The 20,572-nt window shown below is 36.7% G+C and overlaps 1 protein-coding gene across 1 annotated transcript; it reads right to left on the bottom strand.

Moving 5' to 3' along the window:
- Positions 1–1,991: 1,991 nt before the first annotated feature.
- On the bottom strand, positions 1,992–19,221 carry vsig8a (V-set and immunoglobulin domain containing 8a). The gene is made up of 9 exons (XM_036595064.1): positions 19,102–19,221; positions 18,653–18,731; positions 13,730–13,818; positions 12,495–12,661; positions 11,586–11,790; positions 7,236–7,388; positions 6,667–6,789; positions 4,603–4,741; positions 1,992–3,247 (listed from the first exon to the last, which is right to left on the bottom strand). Exons 2-9 carry the CDS (start codon positions 18,658–18,660, stop codon positions 3,082–3,084), a joined length of 1,050 nt encoding a protein of 349 aa, XP_036450957.1. The 5' UTR covers positions 18,661–18,731; positions 19,102–19,221; the 3' UTR covers positions 1,992–3,081.
- Between the last annotated feature and the right edge of the window lie 1,351 nt (positions 19,222–20,572).

Below are 20,572 nucleotides of genomic sequence, written 5' to 3'. Positions count from 1 at the left end.
ACTATTTTTGTGTAGAAGTCCAATTTACATAACTCATATAGTTCTCTATGTAGGGACTAAGGATCCATTTGGGTTGCTAAAAACATTAGGCACTGCCTTTACTTGATTTTGTTACGTAAATTCTTTGTTCACAAAGGCACAGTTCTAAAAACCTCCCCATCCTTTCATAGTCTTTCTATTTTGTTTCTTTGAGTATGAAAAGCCTTAATGCAAAAAAGTTAAACAAAGGTATTATAGATTTTGGAATGGTTATGACTGCAACCCCTTTTCTGGTTTTGTTTTAGGTATTGTAATTTACTTCTTTAGAATTTTTTCATACTCTAATACCCCATTATTTTATTGGTGTTGTTAATGTTGCCCTCCTGCAGTGATGTCATCTCAACAATTAATAAAGATTAAGAATTCTACTGATTTTTTCTAAATTTCTGCATGTCATTCAGAGTGATTTGATGTGAAATGTTCTGTAAGGAATGGACACAGTTCTGACAGTCAGAGTTCTCCACAGTGGTAGTGATAGAAACCAGATGTCTGAAGACTTAATGCCTCTAAAAGCTCCCTCACAGAAAGATATTCTATTGGATGGTTATGAATATGCTGCCTGATCCCTGAGACATTGTTTTATGATAGTTTTGTAATAAGCTTTTGGCTTAGAAAGTACCTTTTAATATCCATTCACAGAAATCTTTCATAGCAGAAAGATTTCTCTATAATATAACTATTTCACATCGAACCACTCTGTTACATTTTAACAAATTAATTATTCAGAGATGTGAAAAAATGGTAGAATTCCCCTTTAGCTTACTAAGACTAATATTCCTGTTTCTATACAGATACTGATCCTTGTAACCCTTGCATACTGTTCAGGGTAAATCTGATCAGTTTTGACATTTAAAGGCAGTGGAACCACCTAAATATATTTGTTTAAAGCCAGAATCTTATGACTTCTGACCCAAAGGTGACAATTTTCCCCCAGTTTTTTTTAACCTTCAGTTTAATAAAATGACAAATATTAAGTTTGAACATCATGAATCAGTGATACTTCTGTTTAGATCCACTCACTCCTAACAGGCATATTATTTAACCTCATTACAACATTTTACAAACGCATTTGAGAAAACAGTCATAAATAAACTGAATCCTTTATGATGTTTTATGAGGTTTGGAATTTACACCACAACATTTCCTGGACACATTTCAGAAGACACAATGTGTGAGAGACAATGTTCTCTGAACATCATAGAAGACAAATGTTACATAATTGTTCTTAAAAAGAAAGTGAACTGTTAATGAAAGACACACTGAGACAACAGAGACACTACAACACTGAAAAACACTACCATCAGAGACACTTTGCCCACTATACACTCTTAAAAACAATGGTTCTTCAAGGGTTCTTTTGTAAAGTCAGTGCATTGCAAAGACAATTGTTATAAGCTTGACATCATAGCAATAGAAGAACACTTGGTGCTCTATAGAACCATTTCTATTTCAAGTTCTATATATAGAACCATCTACAACACATTCTTCATCAATCTGAAGAACGATTTCACCATGCGTAGAACAATTTAAGCATGCAAATCGTTCTTGGAGTGTTTAGGTTTCTATATAGAACCACTGTCATTCCTAAAGAACCTGTCAAGAACCATCTTTTTTAAGAGTGTAGACAAAAAGAAATTAAAACATTGCCACTGTCCAAAAACAGGTATCTCCAAAAGGCAACTTTACAGGAAAGAACAAAAACATTCAATACTTTTAACGTCAATTAAAGTAAAGAGGTTTTGTTCCAAGTAATTTTGGAGCATTTCTATTGGCTCAGTCATGATGACATTTACACACAATGTAAAGGGCAACTGCTGTGTTGAAATAATGTGGATAAGTAAAAAATTATTTAATTAATTAATATTATATATAATTTTTTTCTTTTTTGGACAGTGACAATATTATGAAATGAAATAAATAAATGAAAATAATATTTTCTGCTTCACAAACGTCTAAAGCTACAGAGCAAAAATGACTTCAGAGGATATAAAACAAGATATTAAAATAGAGAGAATATGGGACGTAGGGGGAGTGGGACTCACCCTAATGTGGGCTAAATCATATTTCTTGAGATATTTCTCAAGATTCTCCCTGGGGACTGTGTAACTATTTTTCATTGTAAGTGTTTTTGATCACTGAATTGTGTAATTAAGTCACAGACTTCACTCCCATAGCATTTTGGTAGCTGTAATGTAGCACCATTTTGAAGCCGGTACACAACTCACAGTGAGAGCAAGCCAGGTTAAAGCAACACGCAGTTACAACTAAGTAAACGATCAGAAACATCTACATAAATTTAAAATAGTTGATTGTTTGGAAGTTCTTGTTATGCACAGATTAATATCATGCTTAATTTGATGTTCTACTTCATCAGCAGAAATACATTTGCATTTGACACAGCTTTAATTATCATATTTATTTAAAAAGTATATATATTTCATATACTCAGTCAAGAAGCTTGTCTGTTTCAATATAGAATCTCTACTGTAAAAAACACTGATTTTTCCTTTGAGACCACAGATCTAGGATCATGTATGCTTTTGGGCTGACTGAATGTGTAAGATCACAAAAACAAAGTGGAAAGCATGATTTCTGTAGTGTCCTATTCACAGTATCAGTGGAGAGAGGCATGTTAATCGAGTTTAAAAAGTCTTTGCTGATTAGAATCTTATCTGCAGATAATTGACTTAGTGTTACACTGAGGATTCCAGTATAATGTCCTTATCTGTCTTTACAAAATTAGTACAAGATAACAATGAAAATTGGTACATTTGCATGAAGAACTAAAAAAATATGATAATTAGCAAAGACTATATTCCTTCAGTCCTCAGGCAATGCACTTTAAATGTCTTTCTAAAAACTTTTGTCTAAGTTGTAAAACTTTCATGTTACAGTTGGCGTTAATAAAGAGAACCCATTTCAAATGTTTCACTGAACAGCAAACAATATGCCACGTACGATATGCTGTACGTCACCCATAGAAGAGACACAGTAGCATGTGAGCATCATCTTTAGGTAAAATGAGCTTTAAATGAGTCTGTATCACACAATGTAGCCGTATTTGCTGTCGTACTTTGCGGCGGTGTAGCTGGTGCTGGCGGAGGACGGGTGGTGTTTGTGGGTTTGGCTCAGCTGGCTGTAGGCCACTTTGGAGTGGAGGCTCGAGCCGCGGCTGGCTGGACGGCTCTCAGGTGCCGGTGCGTCCTCTCTGAAAGAGACCAGTGTACACAGAGTATTATTTACAAGGCTGGGTAGATAGTTTTACAGTCATGTGCAAAAGTTTAAACATGCTTTTTGTTGATTGAACTGAAGATAAGTTAATTCATCCTAACAGAGAACACACTTAAATATGACATTTTTTCTTTTTTACTGCAAAAAGTAAACAACTCAGCAAACAAATAGTATTTCTGCATTAAAGTTTGTATATCACTGTTGGAACAGTTTGTATATCGCTTCTCCATCGTTTTTCAGTTTTTGACATAATTTGAAAATGCCTGTTGTCCTTTACACTGTGTGTAAATTTCATGATGAATGAACCAAAAGAAACAGCTCAAATTATTTGGGAAAACAGTCTGGTTCCATAGACTTACATTAAAAGTAAAGTATGTTTTTTTCATTCTCCTGTAAAGTTATCATTTTGGATACACATATACACATATAATCATAAAATTTTTCATTAAAACACAAAAGTTTATTTAATTGCGGAAGGTATGTGTTCCAGTAGTGAGAATTCTTAATGATCCACATTGATTTTCAGAATTTTGGACACATTTACTTCAAAACAGTAGGACTAATTGCTCACTATGTGGCCATGAGGGACAGGGATACAGTCTCACTTTCTGCTCTAAAATGCAGGGGTGTGGCTAAAACAAGCTAAAACACACTAAAACACACTAATACTCTTTGTGTTTCAGGTAGTGACATGGAAACATTTTTTCAGTGAAGTTTTTTATTTAAAACTTAAACTCAAGGCAATTCTAAATATTTACCATGATCAAACAGATTTTGTAAAAAACCATAAATAGGGTAAAAAAGCAAAACAAATTCTGTATTATTTGGGGTTACAATTTAGGTGTTAAAGTTTAAGACCACCACCTCCCAATAGAAAGCCCCTTATTAATGATGATTTTGCACGAATTTAGCTTATTACTATCTCAATTAATTAATGTGTTTAAATAGATTATAACATAATCCTTCTGGCCTGAATCCATAATTGTTCTTAAAAATAGTTTTTTACTATGGGGCTCTAAATCAGTTGAACGGTCCATGTTTGATTTTCAACCTGAATAAAATAGACATCAACAATTGGCATATTTGAGTTTGTGCACTGTTGTGTGGTGCAAATGGCATTTTTTGTTTTCCTAAAAAGTTCATAAACGGCATTATATAATTTTGAAAATTGTGCAGCAACTCTACTGTTTCCATTTCATGGACTCAAGAACCTTTGCAGAACTGAAGGTGGAGGCGAACAATACCTACTTAACTTCTAAACACTAGCTGTGGCATTTGCCTGTAAGCCAACAGTCCCCACAGTGTGTCCAATATGCAGAAAAGGGTCAGTACCTGATCTCATTGGAGAGCTCTTTCTCATAGCGTTTTCGTTCCCATCTGAAGACGAGGAGACATATGATGATGAGGATGATTATAATGAGCAGTAAGCATCCACACACGGTGCCAGCGATCACCCCAGCTCTGTTAGGAGCTACACATACACAAAGACACTAATTAGGTACAACACTGTACAACACTAGGCATACTATACTACAAGCTATAAAATAACTCTCTCTCTCTCTCTCTCTCTTGCTATATATATATATATATATATATATATATATATATATATATATATATACATACATATATATATTTATATACATATATATGGTTTTTTTTTGTTTTGTTTTGTTTTGTTTTTTTTACTATGTTATAACTATTAAAATCACTTTGAGAGTGCATGTATTGTCAGTCAGGGCTGTGCAATATCAGCCATACATCAGAAAACAGGGCACTATACAGATACAAACAATGTGTATGTATGCTAAAAGGTCCAATATGCTCCTTAAAGCTGCACTATGAAAGATTTGGGGATTTGGAGACCTTTCTGGAGGTCTGAAATGTGTTGAAATGTGCAACTGCACGCAACATTCAGAAGAACACTTTGTACTGTGTATTTTGCTTCTGACGAATCGGAAGATGTGCACTGAAAGAGATTTCAAAGAGAATGCGGTCAAAATTTGCGAAGGACGCATCTTCAGAGGGTGTGAGTGAATTATCTACTGTTGTCATCATATCCTTATTAGCATAATTTTGATTTTGCATTTGTGATCTAAGCATCAAGGCAGACCTTCCTTTTGAGCCTGTGCGTGTGATGTTAACACGTAAAGATGTGGCCAAAAAAAAAAAACTCCCGCCAAATCCAACCTATGGAGCCCTGCTGGTGACAGCCTGTATAAATAAGAAACAATGCTTGTTTAAAGCATGAGAACAATATAATTAAGTCATGGCCACGACCTAGAAAGGCGTGGGAATGAGTTCCTAATGCGTGGCCATGACTTAGTAATGCCTCTGTAAGTAAACCAAATGCCTCTGATTTTTAAATGATTATTTCAGGCTTTACAGGGTGATTCACAGCAGCACACGTTCAACATACTTTAGCATATTTTTTTCTCCTGACTCACTAATGTTACTTCAGTTTCACTTAATTTTTTTACATAGTGCAGCTTTAAGGTTCAATTGTGTACCTTGAAGGGGAATTTCACAAAATATTACAAATTTCTGCATAATGCAGTGGTTGAGTTGTAACCAGTCATTCAGAGTGGTTTGAGGTGAAATGGTTCATTGATGAGAAACGTGCAGTCTTTCTTTACAGTGGCAGTAATAGGAACCAGGGGTTACATATTTTGCCATTTTAATAATTGAATATTTGAATTATTGAATAATTAATTGAATAATGCAGAAGCCTGGATTCAATACAAGGTATATAGAGTCAGTACAAGTTACAAATATAATAAAAAAGAAAATTGCAAAAGAATCTAGTACACTTATGCCCTTAGTAAATGTGCTGATGTACCATCAAGGCTACCACCATAGTGACAGCATTTGAATGGTCGTTTATTGCTGAGATTGTATTGATAAAGATTAATATCACAATATTTAATAAATATATCACAGTGTCAAAGTATCAGATGATATTTAGGTCTGCATTAATAAAGCTATGCTATGCTAAAAAGAAATGCTTATGCTAAAAATGTCTTACAAACCTGATCAATCTATTTTTAGGATGTACTGTTTTGTTAAAATGGCCTCACACAGTTTACCAGGCAGAAAAAAACATGTACAGAAAGGGATATTACCATTTATTTGAATTTAATGGATTTTCTTTGTACACTATGAACAATGTAAGGTAATTACTGTTGGATACCCTCAATAAAATGCACAAAATAAAATTATGAATAAAAAATAAATTCTTGACAGTCACTGTCATAATGGACATAATGTTCATCATCTACCGATTATATCATCAATAATGCTGCCTTAAAGCAACATGTTAATATCACAGTATAACAGTATAGATCAAACATGTAAAATAATATAGACTGAGTTTGTTGATGGTGCAGGGTCACTCACGCTTTATAGCTTGTAGGTTCAGTCGACAGCGCTCTTTTCCAACAGCGTTGGCTACCTCACACGCATAGATCCCAGCCAAGTCCACAGAGTGATTGCTGATTAATAATTCTCCCAGAACAGAGTCTGACAACAGAGAAAAGGCCAGAAATCAAAATAAATGTTTAAATTTCCATATTTATTCTTAAAGGGCCCATACAATGCTTTTTGCTTTTTGAAAAAAGAAGAGATCGATGTAGCATGTAATCATCGTTAAGTGTCAAAACATATCACTTCATATTCACTTCCCAGTCCATACAGTTCATTAATGGAATCCAAGCAGCAAAACCAGCATGTGCTTATTTTTTTGGTTTTGTAATGTCACAAAAATAAATTTTCAAAAAAAAAAAAAGGTTCTGTAGTTATAAGCATAAGAAACTCTGAAAAGTCTGGACTCCCTGAGGGGTCTTTAGAGTTTAAGGTTCACACAGCAAATATTCACACAGTAAATATTCACACAGCTTTAATCTGCCCTGCTGCTCATGAATCATGAGTCAGGGTAATAATCCATCAGCACTAGAGGTCGCACTCACTCTGTGTGGCGGAGGGAGGAATAGGACCCCCGCTCTCTCTCCTCCACTCGTACTGAAGTGGTCCGGATCCCTGGTCAGACTTACAGCGCAAGGACACGGGCTGACCGACGGCCTCATCGCCCTCCACCCAGCACTTCGGCGCCGACGGCCTCTCTGACACAAAGAGAGGAATAACAAAACCCCACTGTTCAGTTCAATAACATTCAATAAATCTCCCGTTGACTGCAGTAGATGAAGGGAAAACATTCAGAGGAACAGAAGAGTTGTTAAAAGAAAAAAGCTCCCTTCAAGAGATATGCACAAAGTGGAGGACAGATGCAGCAAGGGTAAAGGAAGACACATGCAGTGTGAGAGATTGGAGACGCTATTAGGTTGCGAGTGAATGTGAGGTGGGTGGTAGCCCAAGTAATACAGAAGGAGATTGAATTGTACAAGTGAAATGGGGGAAATGCTGAGTGTGGCAAAGCCAAAAAGAAAAATCAATGTGGTGGATGTTCAAAAAGGACAGATGAAATAATGGAAACGGCACACGGGATGCATCCAGAGATGCAGAGCGCTCTGTGTTTTAGATTTATGCTCTGTAGATTCTGTACTGTGTCCTTCAGGCCTCAAAAGGTGCACAGTAATATTGTTGTTGTTTTTGTTATTGTTAAATTCTAAACATATTTTTGATAATAGTTATAGCATATAGCTGGTTCTTAATGTTAGATACAGTAGATATAGATATAAATAGAGAAACGATGATTTGGTTAATAAGGTGAATGTGTGAAAAGGATCAACATGTCAGGTGGAGTCGAATGCTGGAAAAGGACTGCAACACGGAACCTGTCACTTAAAGGGGAATTCCACCAATTGTTCACACTTTCTGCATAAGTAAATGGTTGAGATGTAAGCAAAGCCTTCCAGAGTGGTCTGGTGTGAAATACTCTGTTCTAGAGAAACTTAGAGTTAGAACTGTTTACAGTGGTGGTCTACCTCTAAAAGCTCCCTCAAAGAAAGATCTTAGATGAAATGGTTATGAATACACTGCCTGATACACTGAGACCCTGTTTTATGGTAGTTCTGAGAAGGCTAAGGCATAAAACATGTTCAAAATCCATTCGTGGTGGAGAGGTACATGCAGAGTGCTGTGAGGCAAAATATCTCCCCTACAAAAACCATTTTTTTTTTCAGATTTATCACTATTTTACTACCATCAACATTCCATATAAAACTCAGAAGACATGTGTAGGTAGACTGGTGGTTTTGGATAGTAAATAAAATGGCTATATTTGTGCTATAGACATCACAACCCATGGTTAATATCACCACCACTGTAAAGAAATCTGAAGTTGTCTGTCTACAATCTCATATCAAGCTACTCTGCTGACTTTGCTTATATCTCAACTATTGAATTATGCAGAAAATAAAAAACACAAAATGGACTCCTTAGAGGGCCCATATGTTGTAAAGCCCATTTTATCTGGGCTTTATCTTTTCAGATAAAAGTGGCCTATGAACATGAAACTCAAAGCCACATTAACAGAAAAAAATGTTTTTTTTAGCATGTACTATGCGACACGTATCTCCACAGAGACAGAGGACTCTTCCTGCTTGCAGCTTTACCAGCAAGCCGATTGGATCGTTTTAGGAATAATCGGTTTGAAATCTCTTTTTGTGATGTCACGAAAACAAATGCGTTTACAGTACATATATCCTGCCTATTTAGCCTCCAGCAGTTTAGCCCTGCCCATTTTCCCTGAAGTTATAACCAGTGTTTCAGCAGAGTCAATACCAGGGTCAGTATAGTTAATTAAAACTATTACTAAAACTAAAACCATCAGTGAAAAATATGTTCGTTTACTGTAATAAAAATAAAAACAGACATGAATTCTAAATCAAATACAGTATCTACTGTAGAACTAATTAAACTAAATTGAATTCATGAGAATAAACCTAGTGTTAGTTTTTTTCAGTGCATGAATAAGAGTTTAGAGGTGGAACATTTCTGTGTTTAGACTTTATGGAAAGCTGGAACCGAGCAGAGCTCAGTCTACTGTTGTTTTAATTTTATTTTATGATAATCAAACATCTACTATCACAGCGTTCAACATAACTAAAAACTAAACTAAAACAGCAGATAAAATTGCACTAAAACTGTTAAATTGCTAATTATTGCTTTCCAGAAAATAAAAACTGAACTAAAGCTATCAACGTCCCCTTGAAAGTAAATGAATCTAAACTGAAATCCAAAACCAAACTGAAAAACTAAACCAAAATAAAAACTAATGAACATGTCAAAACTTTAATAACCCTGGCCAATACTTGGCAGCCAATCAGCACAGAGCTCATTTACACATCATTCAAAAAACATAGAAGTTCTGTATGTGTTAAGAAAATTGCATTGACTCATTTTACAAAGTATTGGTATTAAAAGAACACACTCAGCCAAAGTTAATGAAAGAGAATGCATTGTGATTTTTTTCAGTTCTCATGGGATTTTACCCTGGTATCACAAGATGCACTCCCACATATATTACATCACTGGAACTTAAATAGCATGTATTCTACAATACTTAACTGTTTTGAGTGAGGAGAACTCTTTTTGATGACATCATACATTCAAATAGGATCTTTGAGTTGAATTATTGGATTAATGTATTGAAATGTAATCTGTTGCCTTGAGGGTGGAAAGTTTGGCTCAGGAAACAAGATTTTATTGGTTCCTGGCTCTGTCTGTTTGCATATTGAGTGTGTCTTTCCTCTTATTTTTTACATAACATCTCTGTGTTGTCCTTCCCTCTAGGCTGTGTTCCCCTGGGTGCCTGCTTACATTGTATATGAATTGCTTAGTGTTGTTATTGTTGGCTGTAAAAGCCTGTTGCCATATTCCCTACCATGTGTGGTTTTATAGGGGTGGTCGGAGTGGCTAGTGGCTTTCCTGAAATGTGACTGTTCACCCTAAATTTTCTGCCACATCATTGGCTTCCACCTCACTGTGGAGTGGTTGTTTGTGCCTTTAAAGGGAAAATTGTTTTTGCTATCCCCTAGCAACCACCCCACTGCCCCCAAACTCCCCTACCCTGGTGACTCATTAGCATTGCAAGTTGCAAGTATGTCTGGTCTGTCATGCTTTGCCATTAATGGTAACCGATAGCGAAACAACTCTGCAACCTCTGTCCATCACCGCTCTCCACACCCCTTGGTGCCACATTTGCATTACAAGTACATCTGATGTTCTTGTATGTCCAGCTTTCCCATGAAGGGTTGAGTTGTTTCAGTGTCAACAGCTCTCCAATCTATCGACACCCCGCCCCCCTGCCTGGTAACTTTATCCCCTTAAATGGCCAGGGCCCACCGGTGGTCTCAAAGCTTTATTTTGTACCCTTAAGACCTAAGAATAGCTCAGTCAGTTTGCATTGAAGACTCTGTAGTTACTGAATACTAAGCTTTAGTATGTAATAAGCCTGGGATTTTAAGGGGTTTAAACATTGCAGGAATGTCTGTAATATTGCCACCCTATCAAAACTCCCTGCCATCCCTTTGTCACCTCTGGTCAAATCTTCTAGATCCGCCACTATTCTGTACTGGTGAGTATGGAACTGACTGGGCTCTGATAGTAAAGTTGTAGTGACAGAGCTTAAATCAGCACTAGTAAATGAACAATGTTCAGTGTTCAATGTATTTGAAGTTGAGTTGGAAATATGATAGCAGATTAAGTTTTGGCAATTTTAGTAAATTGTTTTGTGTCAAATAAAAAAAACTTCATTGTGTGCAATTGTGTTCTTTACAAAATTCAAGTTCAGGTAAAAAAATATTTTTTTGAGTTTGTATCAGTATATCAGTAATATAGAATATAGAACTTATAGAATAAGGAGAGATTGGAAAAAGGTCATATAAAAATGAATTATGACTAAACCTTGCAAAACTCATAAGTGATGTAGGCCTCTTAATTCATTAAGTCACACTACAAAATGACCACAAAACCAGCCTGGTTAGCCTGATGTTTCTCTTATTCTCCTTCATATGAATACATTTGTTTTCGAAAGACACAATTGAACACAGTGCATGTTCCTATCTAATGATATGCATCTTTGTTTCAAAGAAAAGTCTGTATTTCTGGTTTAGCAGCCTTTTAAAAAAAGTGAGCTGTGCAAAACACAAAAAGCTGCCAAACTTGTTCCACTGTGTGCTCATTGTTCTGTCTATTCTTTGCCAAAAACAAGAGAAATAAAGCACCAAAGAAGAAAGTACATGTGCACTGGGACATGCATTAATGACCGGTGCCTGCTTAGTATCATTAGTCTGTTATCTACAGGCACTGAAGTGAGTAATTTTGCAATAGCTTTGTCATTAGTTGGACTGCTTTACCTAAAACCACCACTGAGACTTTGTGCATGTCCACGCCAGGAGATTTCTTCACTTTGCATTGGTACGTTCCAGCATGAGCAGCATCCACTGAGCTGATGGAGAGAGACGCGTCTCCCTGAGAGGGGTCACTGGCTGCAAAGTCCACCCCTTTGGTTAATGCTGGGTCGCCATGGAGATATTTACTTCTTCCTGAGTATGATATGATCTGATGGACAAAACAGACAGATGTGTGATCACAAAAGTGTTTACATGTTATAAAATCCACATCTAGAAAATCCTGCATCGGGTCATAACAGAAATTTGCCTTGCACATTCAACCTGAGATTATCTCAATATGATGATTGTCTGGTATTTTGGTAATGAGCTAATATTATACATTTTTCAATTTTTTTTCCAATATTTAATATTTCCCTGAGGTTCACTTCTGATGTGTGTTTGCATTTATGTACCAAAAACAGTTAATTAATTTTTACATGACTATTTTCCAACCCAATTAAACTTCAGTGTGACTGGGTTGGGCTAAACTGCTGTAGGATGCATAGGCAAAAGTATATAAATATGCTGTTTTTGTGACATCACAAAACTGATTAATTGAAATCTGCTGTTTTTTTTTACATATGGACCAAGGAGTGGACAGTATATTTTATGTACTTCACCAAACTCTTACATTGAGGAAAAAGAGCAAGGATATTTAGTTACACCATGGTATGAGCCCTTTAAATGCTGTATGGGTAAACGTGCAAGTGGACTATCTTATATCTAATCCCTTCAAAAGTATATCTCCTGAAAAATGAATCACCTAATTGCCATTTTTACAGGAAATGAAAGGGACTCAAACCCAACATTTCTAAAAAATTAAGATGCCAAAAAGAACCCTTTAAGCACCTTTATTTATAAAGGTGAACTTACCAGCTGGTCTTTCTTTGTCGTATCTGGACTGACCAGTGACCACTCGATGTCCAGTTCTCCTACGTCTTCAGGGTCTGGGGTGTAGATGCAGTCCACTCTTGCTTGTTCCCCCTGGGCCAGCTGTAAGGTCTGAGGCCCACTGGAGGTCACCCTCATTGCCAGAGTCCCTGCACACCATCAGAGGAAGACACAATTCAGTACATACCACAGATACAAAGTGTACCAGCGCTATGTTAAAGGGCACGGCTGCCTTTGTTTGCGTAACACTATCCAGCAGAATGGAGAAAAGTGGACTGCACTTATTTTACACATAAAAGCCAAGATCTTTCTCAAGGGCTCTCTTTTCATGCAAAGCTTAAAAGTTTCAAAGCCATTTTTCTCTCTCGAAACAAAAAACATGTTCAGTTCTACACATTTTATTCCAGGAAATAGTTTGCTTAGTGTTTTTTTCACTTCTGCTCGAAGCACTGCTTTTCTCAGCGAAACCTTCACTGACCACAGCTCTTCATTCTCCTCAGACTGTAACAAAACAAACGGCTGTCTCTAACATCACACTGTGAAACAACTACAGCTGCTCAGGCGATATGCAGTTGTATGCAAAAGTTTGGGTGCCTTTAGTCAAATGACATGTTTTTTGGTTTTATGAGTGTAAATAAGTGAACACATCCTCTACAGAGAACACACTTCTGCACATGTAATGCACAAGTACTGCTTATTTGCTAAATTCAGGATAAAAAAAATAAAACATAAATTTTGGCAAGTGCAAAAGTTATGCAAAATTTATATTTTATGTTATTTTTACCCCCAATAAGTTACATTTAGGAAATGCATAGAAGTTGAGCACTAATTTTTGCAAAAAATGCTATATTTGTGTTTGATCCCTGACTTTTTTTCACTTAGAAACTCAATAAAACATGTAATTCTCACAGGGGTGTTCAGTCTTTTGCATACAAATTACATAAGCAGTAACTTTCCTGGAAATCTAGCTTTTGTCTGGCTGACATTTACATATTACAGTGGCACCCCCTTGGTGTAACTTTAGCAAAAGAATATCCAAACAGTGTAATCAAAAAATCATATTACATTCTTTTTTCATAGAGTAGCAAACATAGGAAGCATGGGATTATTATCTTTATTAATGCAGACATAAATTATTATGCAGTAATATGGACTTTTACCAGTATCACTCAGCATTAACGCACAATGAGGAAGAAAAGGGGCAGCTGAGAACGTACCTGAACCAAGAGATAGGGTTACCACCCCAAGTAAGGCAAGAGAGGGCCAGGACCACCATGACTGACCAGTGGTGGGTCTTTTTAGATTCCTGTATAAGGTGATAGAAAGAGAGAAAATAAGGCAGAGGTTTATTGTAAATTAAAATATGGAGGTGCCAAAGGGTGCTTTGGAGCAATGCAGTAGAAGAACTATATTCACTCAGAGTCTTTCAGTAGTTTGCTTTTTAACCCCTTAAAATTCCAGGCTTATTACATACTAATACTAAGGCTTATTATTCAACAACTACAGGGACTTCAGTGCAAACCAGCTGAGCTACCCTTACATTACAGAAGTGTGTAATACAACTTAGGGCCTGCTGGTGGGCCCTTGCTATTTACACAACTTCTCCTTAATCCCAAATATAGTTGATCAGCCAAGACATATTTGGTGTCTAAAGTTTGCTTCTTTATGTTTGTACTAGAGCTGCGAGGCTAATGTTGCTCACCAAATGTTCAAACTTATACAGTTCCCAATTGACCAGGATGCATGCATTGAATTTAAACAAGGATTTTATAACATCACGTGGTTTCCAAATGCACTCAGCATGGACCTCAAGTTCAGCTCATTCTTCCAGGCGAAAATGAATGTGTTTCAAAACAGAAAGTCACAATAATGGCTTATTTTTTGTTCATTTTGTAACTTATTGTGTTGAAATAATGTCTTATTTTCTCAAAAATAATGGCTTACTATATTGAAAGAAGAGAGTAAATAGAGTAAAACTCTATTTGCAGCCTTTCACAAACAATCACACCTTTTCTCTGTGAAATGTTCAAAAACCAAAGCTCTGCATTATCCTCAAACTCAAACAGCCATCTCCAATAGGACACTGTGACATGGTCCACAGGCAAAGCACAGCCAGACTTATTATATAGTCAGAGTAAAAAAAAGGCACAATTTAAACCTAAAACAGAAGGATAAAATAGGCTTCCATACTAAAAAACATGTGGGTCAAACAAGAGATTATATTGTGCTATTACCAAGTTGTGTCTGTGTTCATTTATATGGAAGATCTTAGAAGATATTACATAAAATCGGCTGCCCACACCAGCACAAAGCTTTAGACCATCAGAAATAAATGCCTCTCTTAGTAAATCTGCCCCATAGAGTTCTATTATATTAGCCTTGTAGTTGCAGTGCAAAACTAAAAGAGGAGCCTTGGAGCACCAAACATGTATTGGCTGAACTACAACTGAGGCAAATAAAAAAAAACCTGTGTAAATTTGTTTTGTCAGTGAACCATTCCTCTAAAGAACCATGTTTATAAGTGAGATGTGTGACTGTAAAGATCATTTTGAAAGTTTAAAGAACTTGCACATTATGTTTTTAGACAAATGAATGGTTTTTCCAAAGACTATGTACAAGCCAAGAACCCTGTAGGATGAGTTTTAAGACTATGAGTGCAGGAGTTTCTATGCAGCAGTATGATTTGAATTTGTGCTTGGGTGTTCTTTTGTGTGAGACTTCATCCCACTCAATCGCTCGGGGATCTCAAGACAAATGCTTTTGCCTGGCAAAGCGGAGAAACCAGAAAAAAAGAGAAAGAATTCATTTCCAGCATTATCCAGAAACACAGTGAGTCAGTGTGTGTGCTGATGATTAGACAAAATGCCTGTCCAAGCACATTTCCATCGAGATGGAGATCGTACATTAGTGTGAGGTCCGACCATCAAAACACAATTACAGCAGAGGCACACAAAGAGCCTCTATCAGCTGGGTGAGTGCTCGCACTTCAAACTGTATGAGCAATGTCTTGTTATGAAACAAATTCACTGAGATCTTATCAGGTTTCTGCAGCTTTTCTGTACAAAAAAGTGCCAAAAAGAGTTCTTTTGGAGTGATGCCATAGAAGAAGCACTCTCATTTCCCTGAAGTACATTTCAGTTCATGGTCCTTCAAAGAACTATTTTGAGATGTGCAAGTGTTGTAAGTTTAAAGAACCTCCACATGATGTAAAGTCAGCCTAGAACTGTACAGTACTGGACAAAGGTTTGGACGCAGCTGATGGTATGTTCTTATATTTTGACTCAAAGGCTTATGCTTGAAGTTATAGATACTAAATATAACATTTAAATTCTCTGTATGAAAACAAGACATTTGCTTTGAAGCAATATTTTTCTGAACAAGCACATTTTTTTATTCTTTAGAGTTGGAAGTACAATCATTCTATCATCCTAATTATAATTCCTTATTAAAGCATTTCAGCCAATCAGCTGTGTTGTGTCAAGGGAGGGCAACATCTAAAGAGCCTTATTTGGTAAGAGACCAATATTTGTGCCTGGAATAATTGCATATGAATTGTGTCATTTACTTGATGTCTTCATTATTCTAAAACATTTCTACAATTGATACATCCCAACTTTTGACTAGCTCGAGAACCTTCAACTTAAAATTTAACCTGAAATTAAAATGGACCTAATCAAATGAAGCACAACTCATCAAAAAAATCTCCTTTTGCCATCAAAATGTAATTACTTTTTCCCAGTCTATAAAACGCTTTCTGATTTCTGATGATGTCACTGTGCACCAGCAGACGTCTCAGGAGGCGTTTTACCTCCTTCTCCCACCGTCCAACTATCACTGAGAGAAAACGCATTGACCAAGAGTGCAGCATGGTCACTTACATGATATGCCTTATTCGCCCCCATTATTTTCCTATAAAACAAGTTTATAAATACATGACATTGATCACATTATTCTACAATACCTCCTTTACACAAATATATTTTCAATGCATCAAAATAAAATTTAGTTTAGGCACTCATGCTTCCTACTGTCAGATGGTGCGACCATCCGACCACACATGCTGATATATAACGTTACATAAGATGTGCAAAGTTTGGCACGATTTTATGTATGAAACCTCTAAAATCAGAACATGTTTCAAAACTTTCAATGTGCTTAACTAAATTAATAACATTTGTCTGCAAATTTAACAAAGAACTTTCATTTTGATGTGTTTTAAGAAAGAATGCGCAGGGTTGTATCATATTGTATCATAAAGGAAATACCAAGTGTCCTTCATGGTGTAATGCCAAGTCAATAGCCCTTTCACAAATATTGAAAAAACTGTTTTCATTTTAGGGCGGCATGGCCTCACAGCAAGAAGGGCCTGGGTTCGATTCCCGGCTGGGCAACTGGGGTTCTTTCTGTGTGGAGTTTGCGCGTTCTCCCCGTGTCTGCGTGGGTTTCCTCCGGGTACTCCGGTTTCCTCCCGCAGTCCAAAGACATGTAGTCAGGCCAAATGGAAATGCTGAATTGCCCCTAGGTGTGAGTGTGTGTGTGATTGTGTATGTCTGTCTGTCTGCCCTGCGATGGACTGGCGACCTGTCCAGGGTGTATCCTGCCTTCCACCCAATGACAGCTGGGATAGGCTCCAGCACCCCACCGCGACCCAGAAGGATAAGCGGTTTAGATGATGTATGTATGTATGTATGTTTTCATTTTAACCCCTGTAGGTCTCTTAGAGGCCATTCTTGTATGTTACTTTTATTAATATACGTGAAATTCAGGTTCTCCTCAAGAAACTCAGTGGAGTCAGGGGTCTGGCTCATAACTGAAGCGTTCAATCCAAACTGCCAAACAGCTCAAAAACACTCAGGAAAACTCAACAGTCTAGTGTGCTCTCAGCTAACAATAAAAGCACCCACTTACTTTTTTCTTTTCTCACAAAATCCACCACCCTCCTATTCAGGCTCTTTTAGAATAAAGGCCCCTGTTTAGCCCACTTGAACCAGAATAATCATTCTTTCTTTTTTATTGAACAACCTATATAGGCATGGCTATGCAACAATGTAATATAAAATATTTAAACAATTAATTTAACAGTTATTTAACAGTTAAATATTTTAACATTTTAATTTAAAATGTAACTAAATTTTCTTTTAAAATTATATTTCAATCAAAAATATTCTAATCCAAGGCTAAACCAAGGGACCTCCAAAACGCAAATTGCATGGTCAGACTGGCTCAGTTTAACAAATTCAGTGTTATGACCACTGGAAAACAATGATATTGTATTATTATTATACTAACACATGTTTATTTAAAAAATAAAATGAAATTAGTACTGTGCAAAAGTCAGAGACCTCCCTTCATTTAATTTCTAGTCAAAACGTCCAATGAAAAAACGTCCAATGTTTTTACATTTCTGAGATTGGATATAAGATAATCCATTTGTTCTCAAAACAATGGACTCACCACCCCAGAGTCCAGAATTCACAATCACTGAATGTTTTTGATTACCTGTGAGAAGCAGAAAATGCAACCAACTTCTACGACTGAACTTTGGAGGTGTGGAAAAATATCCCTTCAGATTTGTTTGAGAAACCGAAAGCAAGGCTCTTTAAAAGAATAGAACCTGTGAGAACAGCTTGTACTTTATCAACACTTTGACTGAAAGTTAAATAAATGAAAGGTGGTCTCTGACTTTTGCACCATACTGCACAAGGACAATATTTTATATGGGTTTCCAGGTACAAAGACTAGTTTATATATGTTATAGGTCATCAAATAGCTCAAAAACACATCTTAATCTTAATTTTGTCTTTTTCTTATAAGATGTTTCAATTATCACTTTGAAAGCTTTATTTGTCCTTGATCTAGCAGCACCAGAAAAAAAGCAGCAGGAGAGCACTGCTGGTGTACTGCGTGTGTTCTGGGCAGTGATGAAGTCACTGGTCTTTTTTCCTGCGTACTTTCATTCCGATAACTGGGATGGTGTAAAGGCATGGCTACAAAATTATTACACAAGAACCCAAACACGTACAAAAAACTCACACAGCATATAGAGATATCATCTGAATGCAAATACAGCCATCAGTCCGGATGCAAATACTGAACCACGGGCCGAAACTGGTTGGTGCAACACAGCAAAAACAAGTTACCTGTTCATGCTCGCAACAGCTTGACTCGAAGCCACCAGGTTTAAGCCCGAAAAGTGAAGCCTCTGGTCATGCTGCTTTCCTGCAGTGACACATCAAAAGCACACCTTTTATCACTCGCTCCTATTTCAGCACGGCCCACTCCTTTTAGCTCTGATTACAGCCGTGCGGCCTCCGGTACACACAAACCTATCATGTATCCCTCAGTTAAAAAACAGCAGAGGAAAAAAAAAGTGTTTTACTTCCTTTTAAATTCACAAACAGGTTGCCTTCCAGCTCAGCTACAGGTCGTGCTGGGCATGAATAATTTATGAGGCAAAGTGCTTACAGTGGTTGCTCAGGAGCGCTATAAAACGTCAAAACATTTTAATTGGGAACACAGGCTGGTGTTGTAAATATCCCCCACTAAATTTTAAGACAGAAATGCATTAGCATAATTAAAGGACTCCCACCTGAAAGAGCTGCGACGGTCTCCTATCAGAAGCCCCTAAAGAGCTCTGTGAGGGGGTAGAAGAGCGTGTTGCGTGTAGTTCGGGATAGAAATGGTGCCATGGTGACAGGCCATGCTCTTCTGGGACAGGTCTCAGGTGACTAAGAGCTGTTACTCCACCCAGGAAAACAAAGGGGAGGGATAAACTGTGTGTAATCAGAGGAAAAGAAAGGTTAAATACCAGCTTACAACAAAGCAGGCCTATTTTTTGGATGTATAGTAGAACAGTGCTGTGCAAAAGACAGAGACCCCATTTCACTTACTTATTTCAATTCAGAATGACCCTTAAGTACAAGTTACTCATGTTTCCGGATTATAAAGCAAGAAATGTTAAAAAATACAGAAAATTAGACTCTTAACAAACCCTGTTTAGCTGATGTTTAGCTGTCAAAAAGCCTCACTGAGAAAAGGAGACACATCAAACAAGAAGCTGAACAATGGACTGACCACAAGTCCAGACCTCAACATCACTGGATGTGTTTGATTACTTGGATGGTGAGAAGCGGAAAATGCAAAACCAACTTCTAAGATTAAAATTTGTAGGTGTGGAGAAAAATTCCTGCAGATTTCTTTAAAAAACTAAAAGTGAGTCTCCTGAAAAGAATGGAAGCCATAATAAAGGCAAAAAGGGAACACATTGAATGCTTAAAAAATAAATATATTTAGTTGTTGAGGCTTTTGTGTAATTTTATAAATATAAATATATTTTCCTACTTTTTTTCATTTCTTATCATTCTGTAGGCCTCCTAGCAGCTATTCCACTGGCGTAATAGAAAGCTTCATCAGACTTTTTATTATTATGATCAAATGATATTATCTCTTTATATATATATATATATATATATATATATATATGTATATATATATATATATACGTATGTATGTACATGTGTACATGTACATGTAGGGAGAGAGAGAGAGAGAGAGAGAGAGAGAGAGAGAGAGAGAGACAGAGAAAGAAAAAGATTGGTATATTTTGACAAAATATGGAATTTGATCAAGGGCAGGACCATAGACACCAAACTATGCATATACACTTCACATCAGATTATTAATGTATCATTCTGAATCTACTATAAGCCTACAGCCCATATATACAGACTAGAGAATAGGTTTTATCAACTTAAAACAATCTTATGTAATGAGAAGTGTTAGGCATTTAAGATGATTCCACTTGACAAGATCATTTCTGCAGTGTATTGGGTGCCTAGCGTAGCGTGAATCGGCAAAAAGAAAACTTCAGTAATAATGGGAACATATAGTTCATCATAGAACATTAGAGGGTTTTTCAGGTGCTGGAACTGACATGTTTCGAGAGTGTATAGCCTGTACTGCAACATGATCTTACATATAGCCATGAATTCCATCGGAGCATGTTACGCTAAAAACCTGACAAGCTTCAGGGAATATCTGTTTTCATGCTGTTTGAATAT

This window comes from Colossoma macropomum, unplaced genomic scaffold (assembly GCF_904425465.1).
Source record: "Colossoma macropomum unplaced genomic scaffold, Colossoma_macropomum, whole genome shotgun sequence".
Classification (NCBI taxonomy): Eukaryota; Metazoa; Chordata; class Actinopteri; order Characiformes; family Serrasalmidae; genus Colossoma; species Colossoma macropomum.
This window is presented reverse-complemented; position numbering and strand designations above follow the sequence as displayed.

What these genes read in the sequence shown, in the direction of transcription:
- vsig8a (XM_036595064.1), bottom strand. An exon ending in CGACAAAGAAAGACCAGCTG is followed by an intron (nt 11,791 to 12,494) that starts GTAAGTTCACCT and finishes TTTGTCCATCAG; the next exon opens with ATCATATCATACTCAGGAAG. An exon ending in GAACCTACAAGCTATAAAGC is followed by an intron (nt 4,742 to 6,666) that starts GTGAGTGACCCT and finishes GTGTATGTGTAG; the next exon opens with CTCCTAACAGAGCTGGGGTG.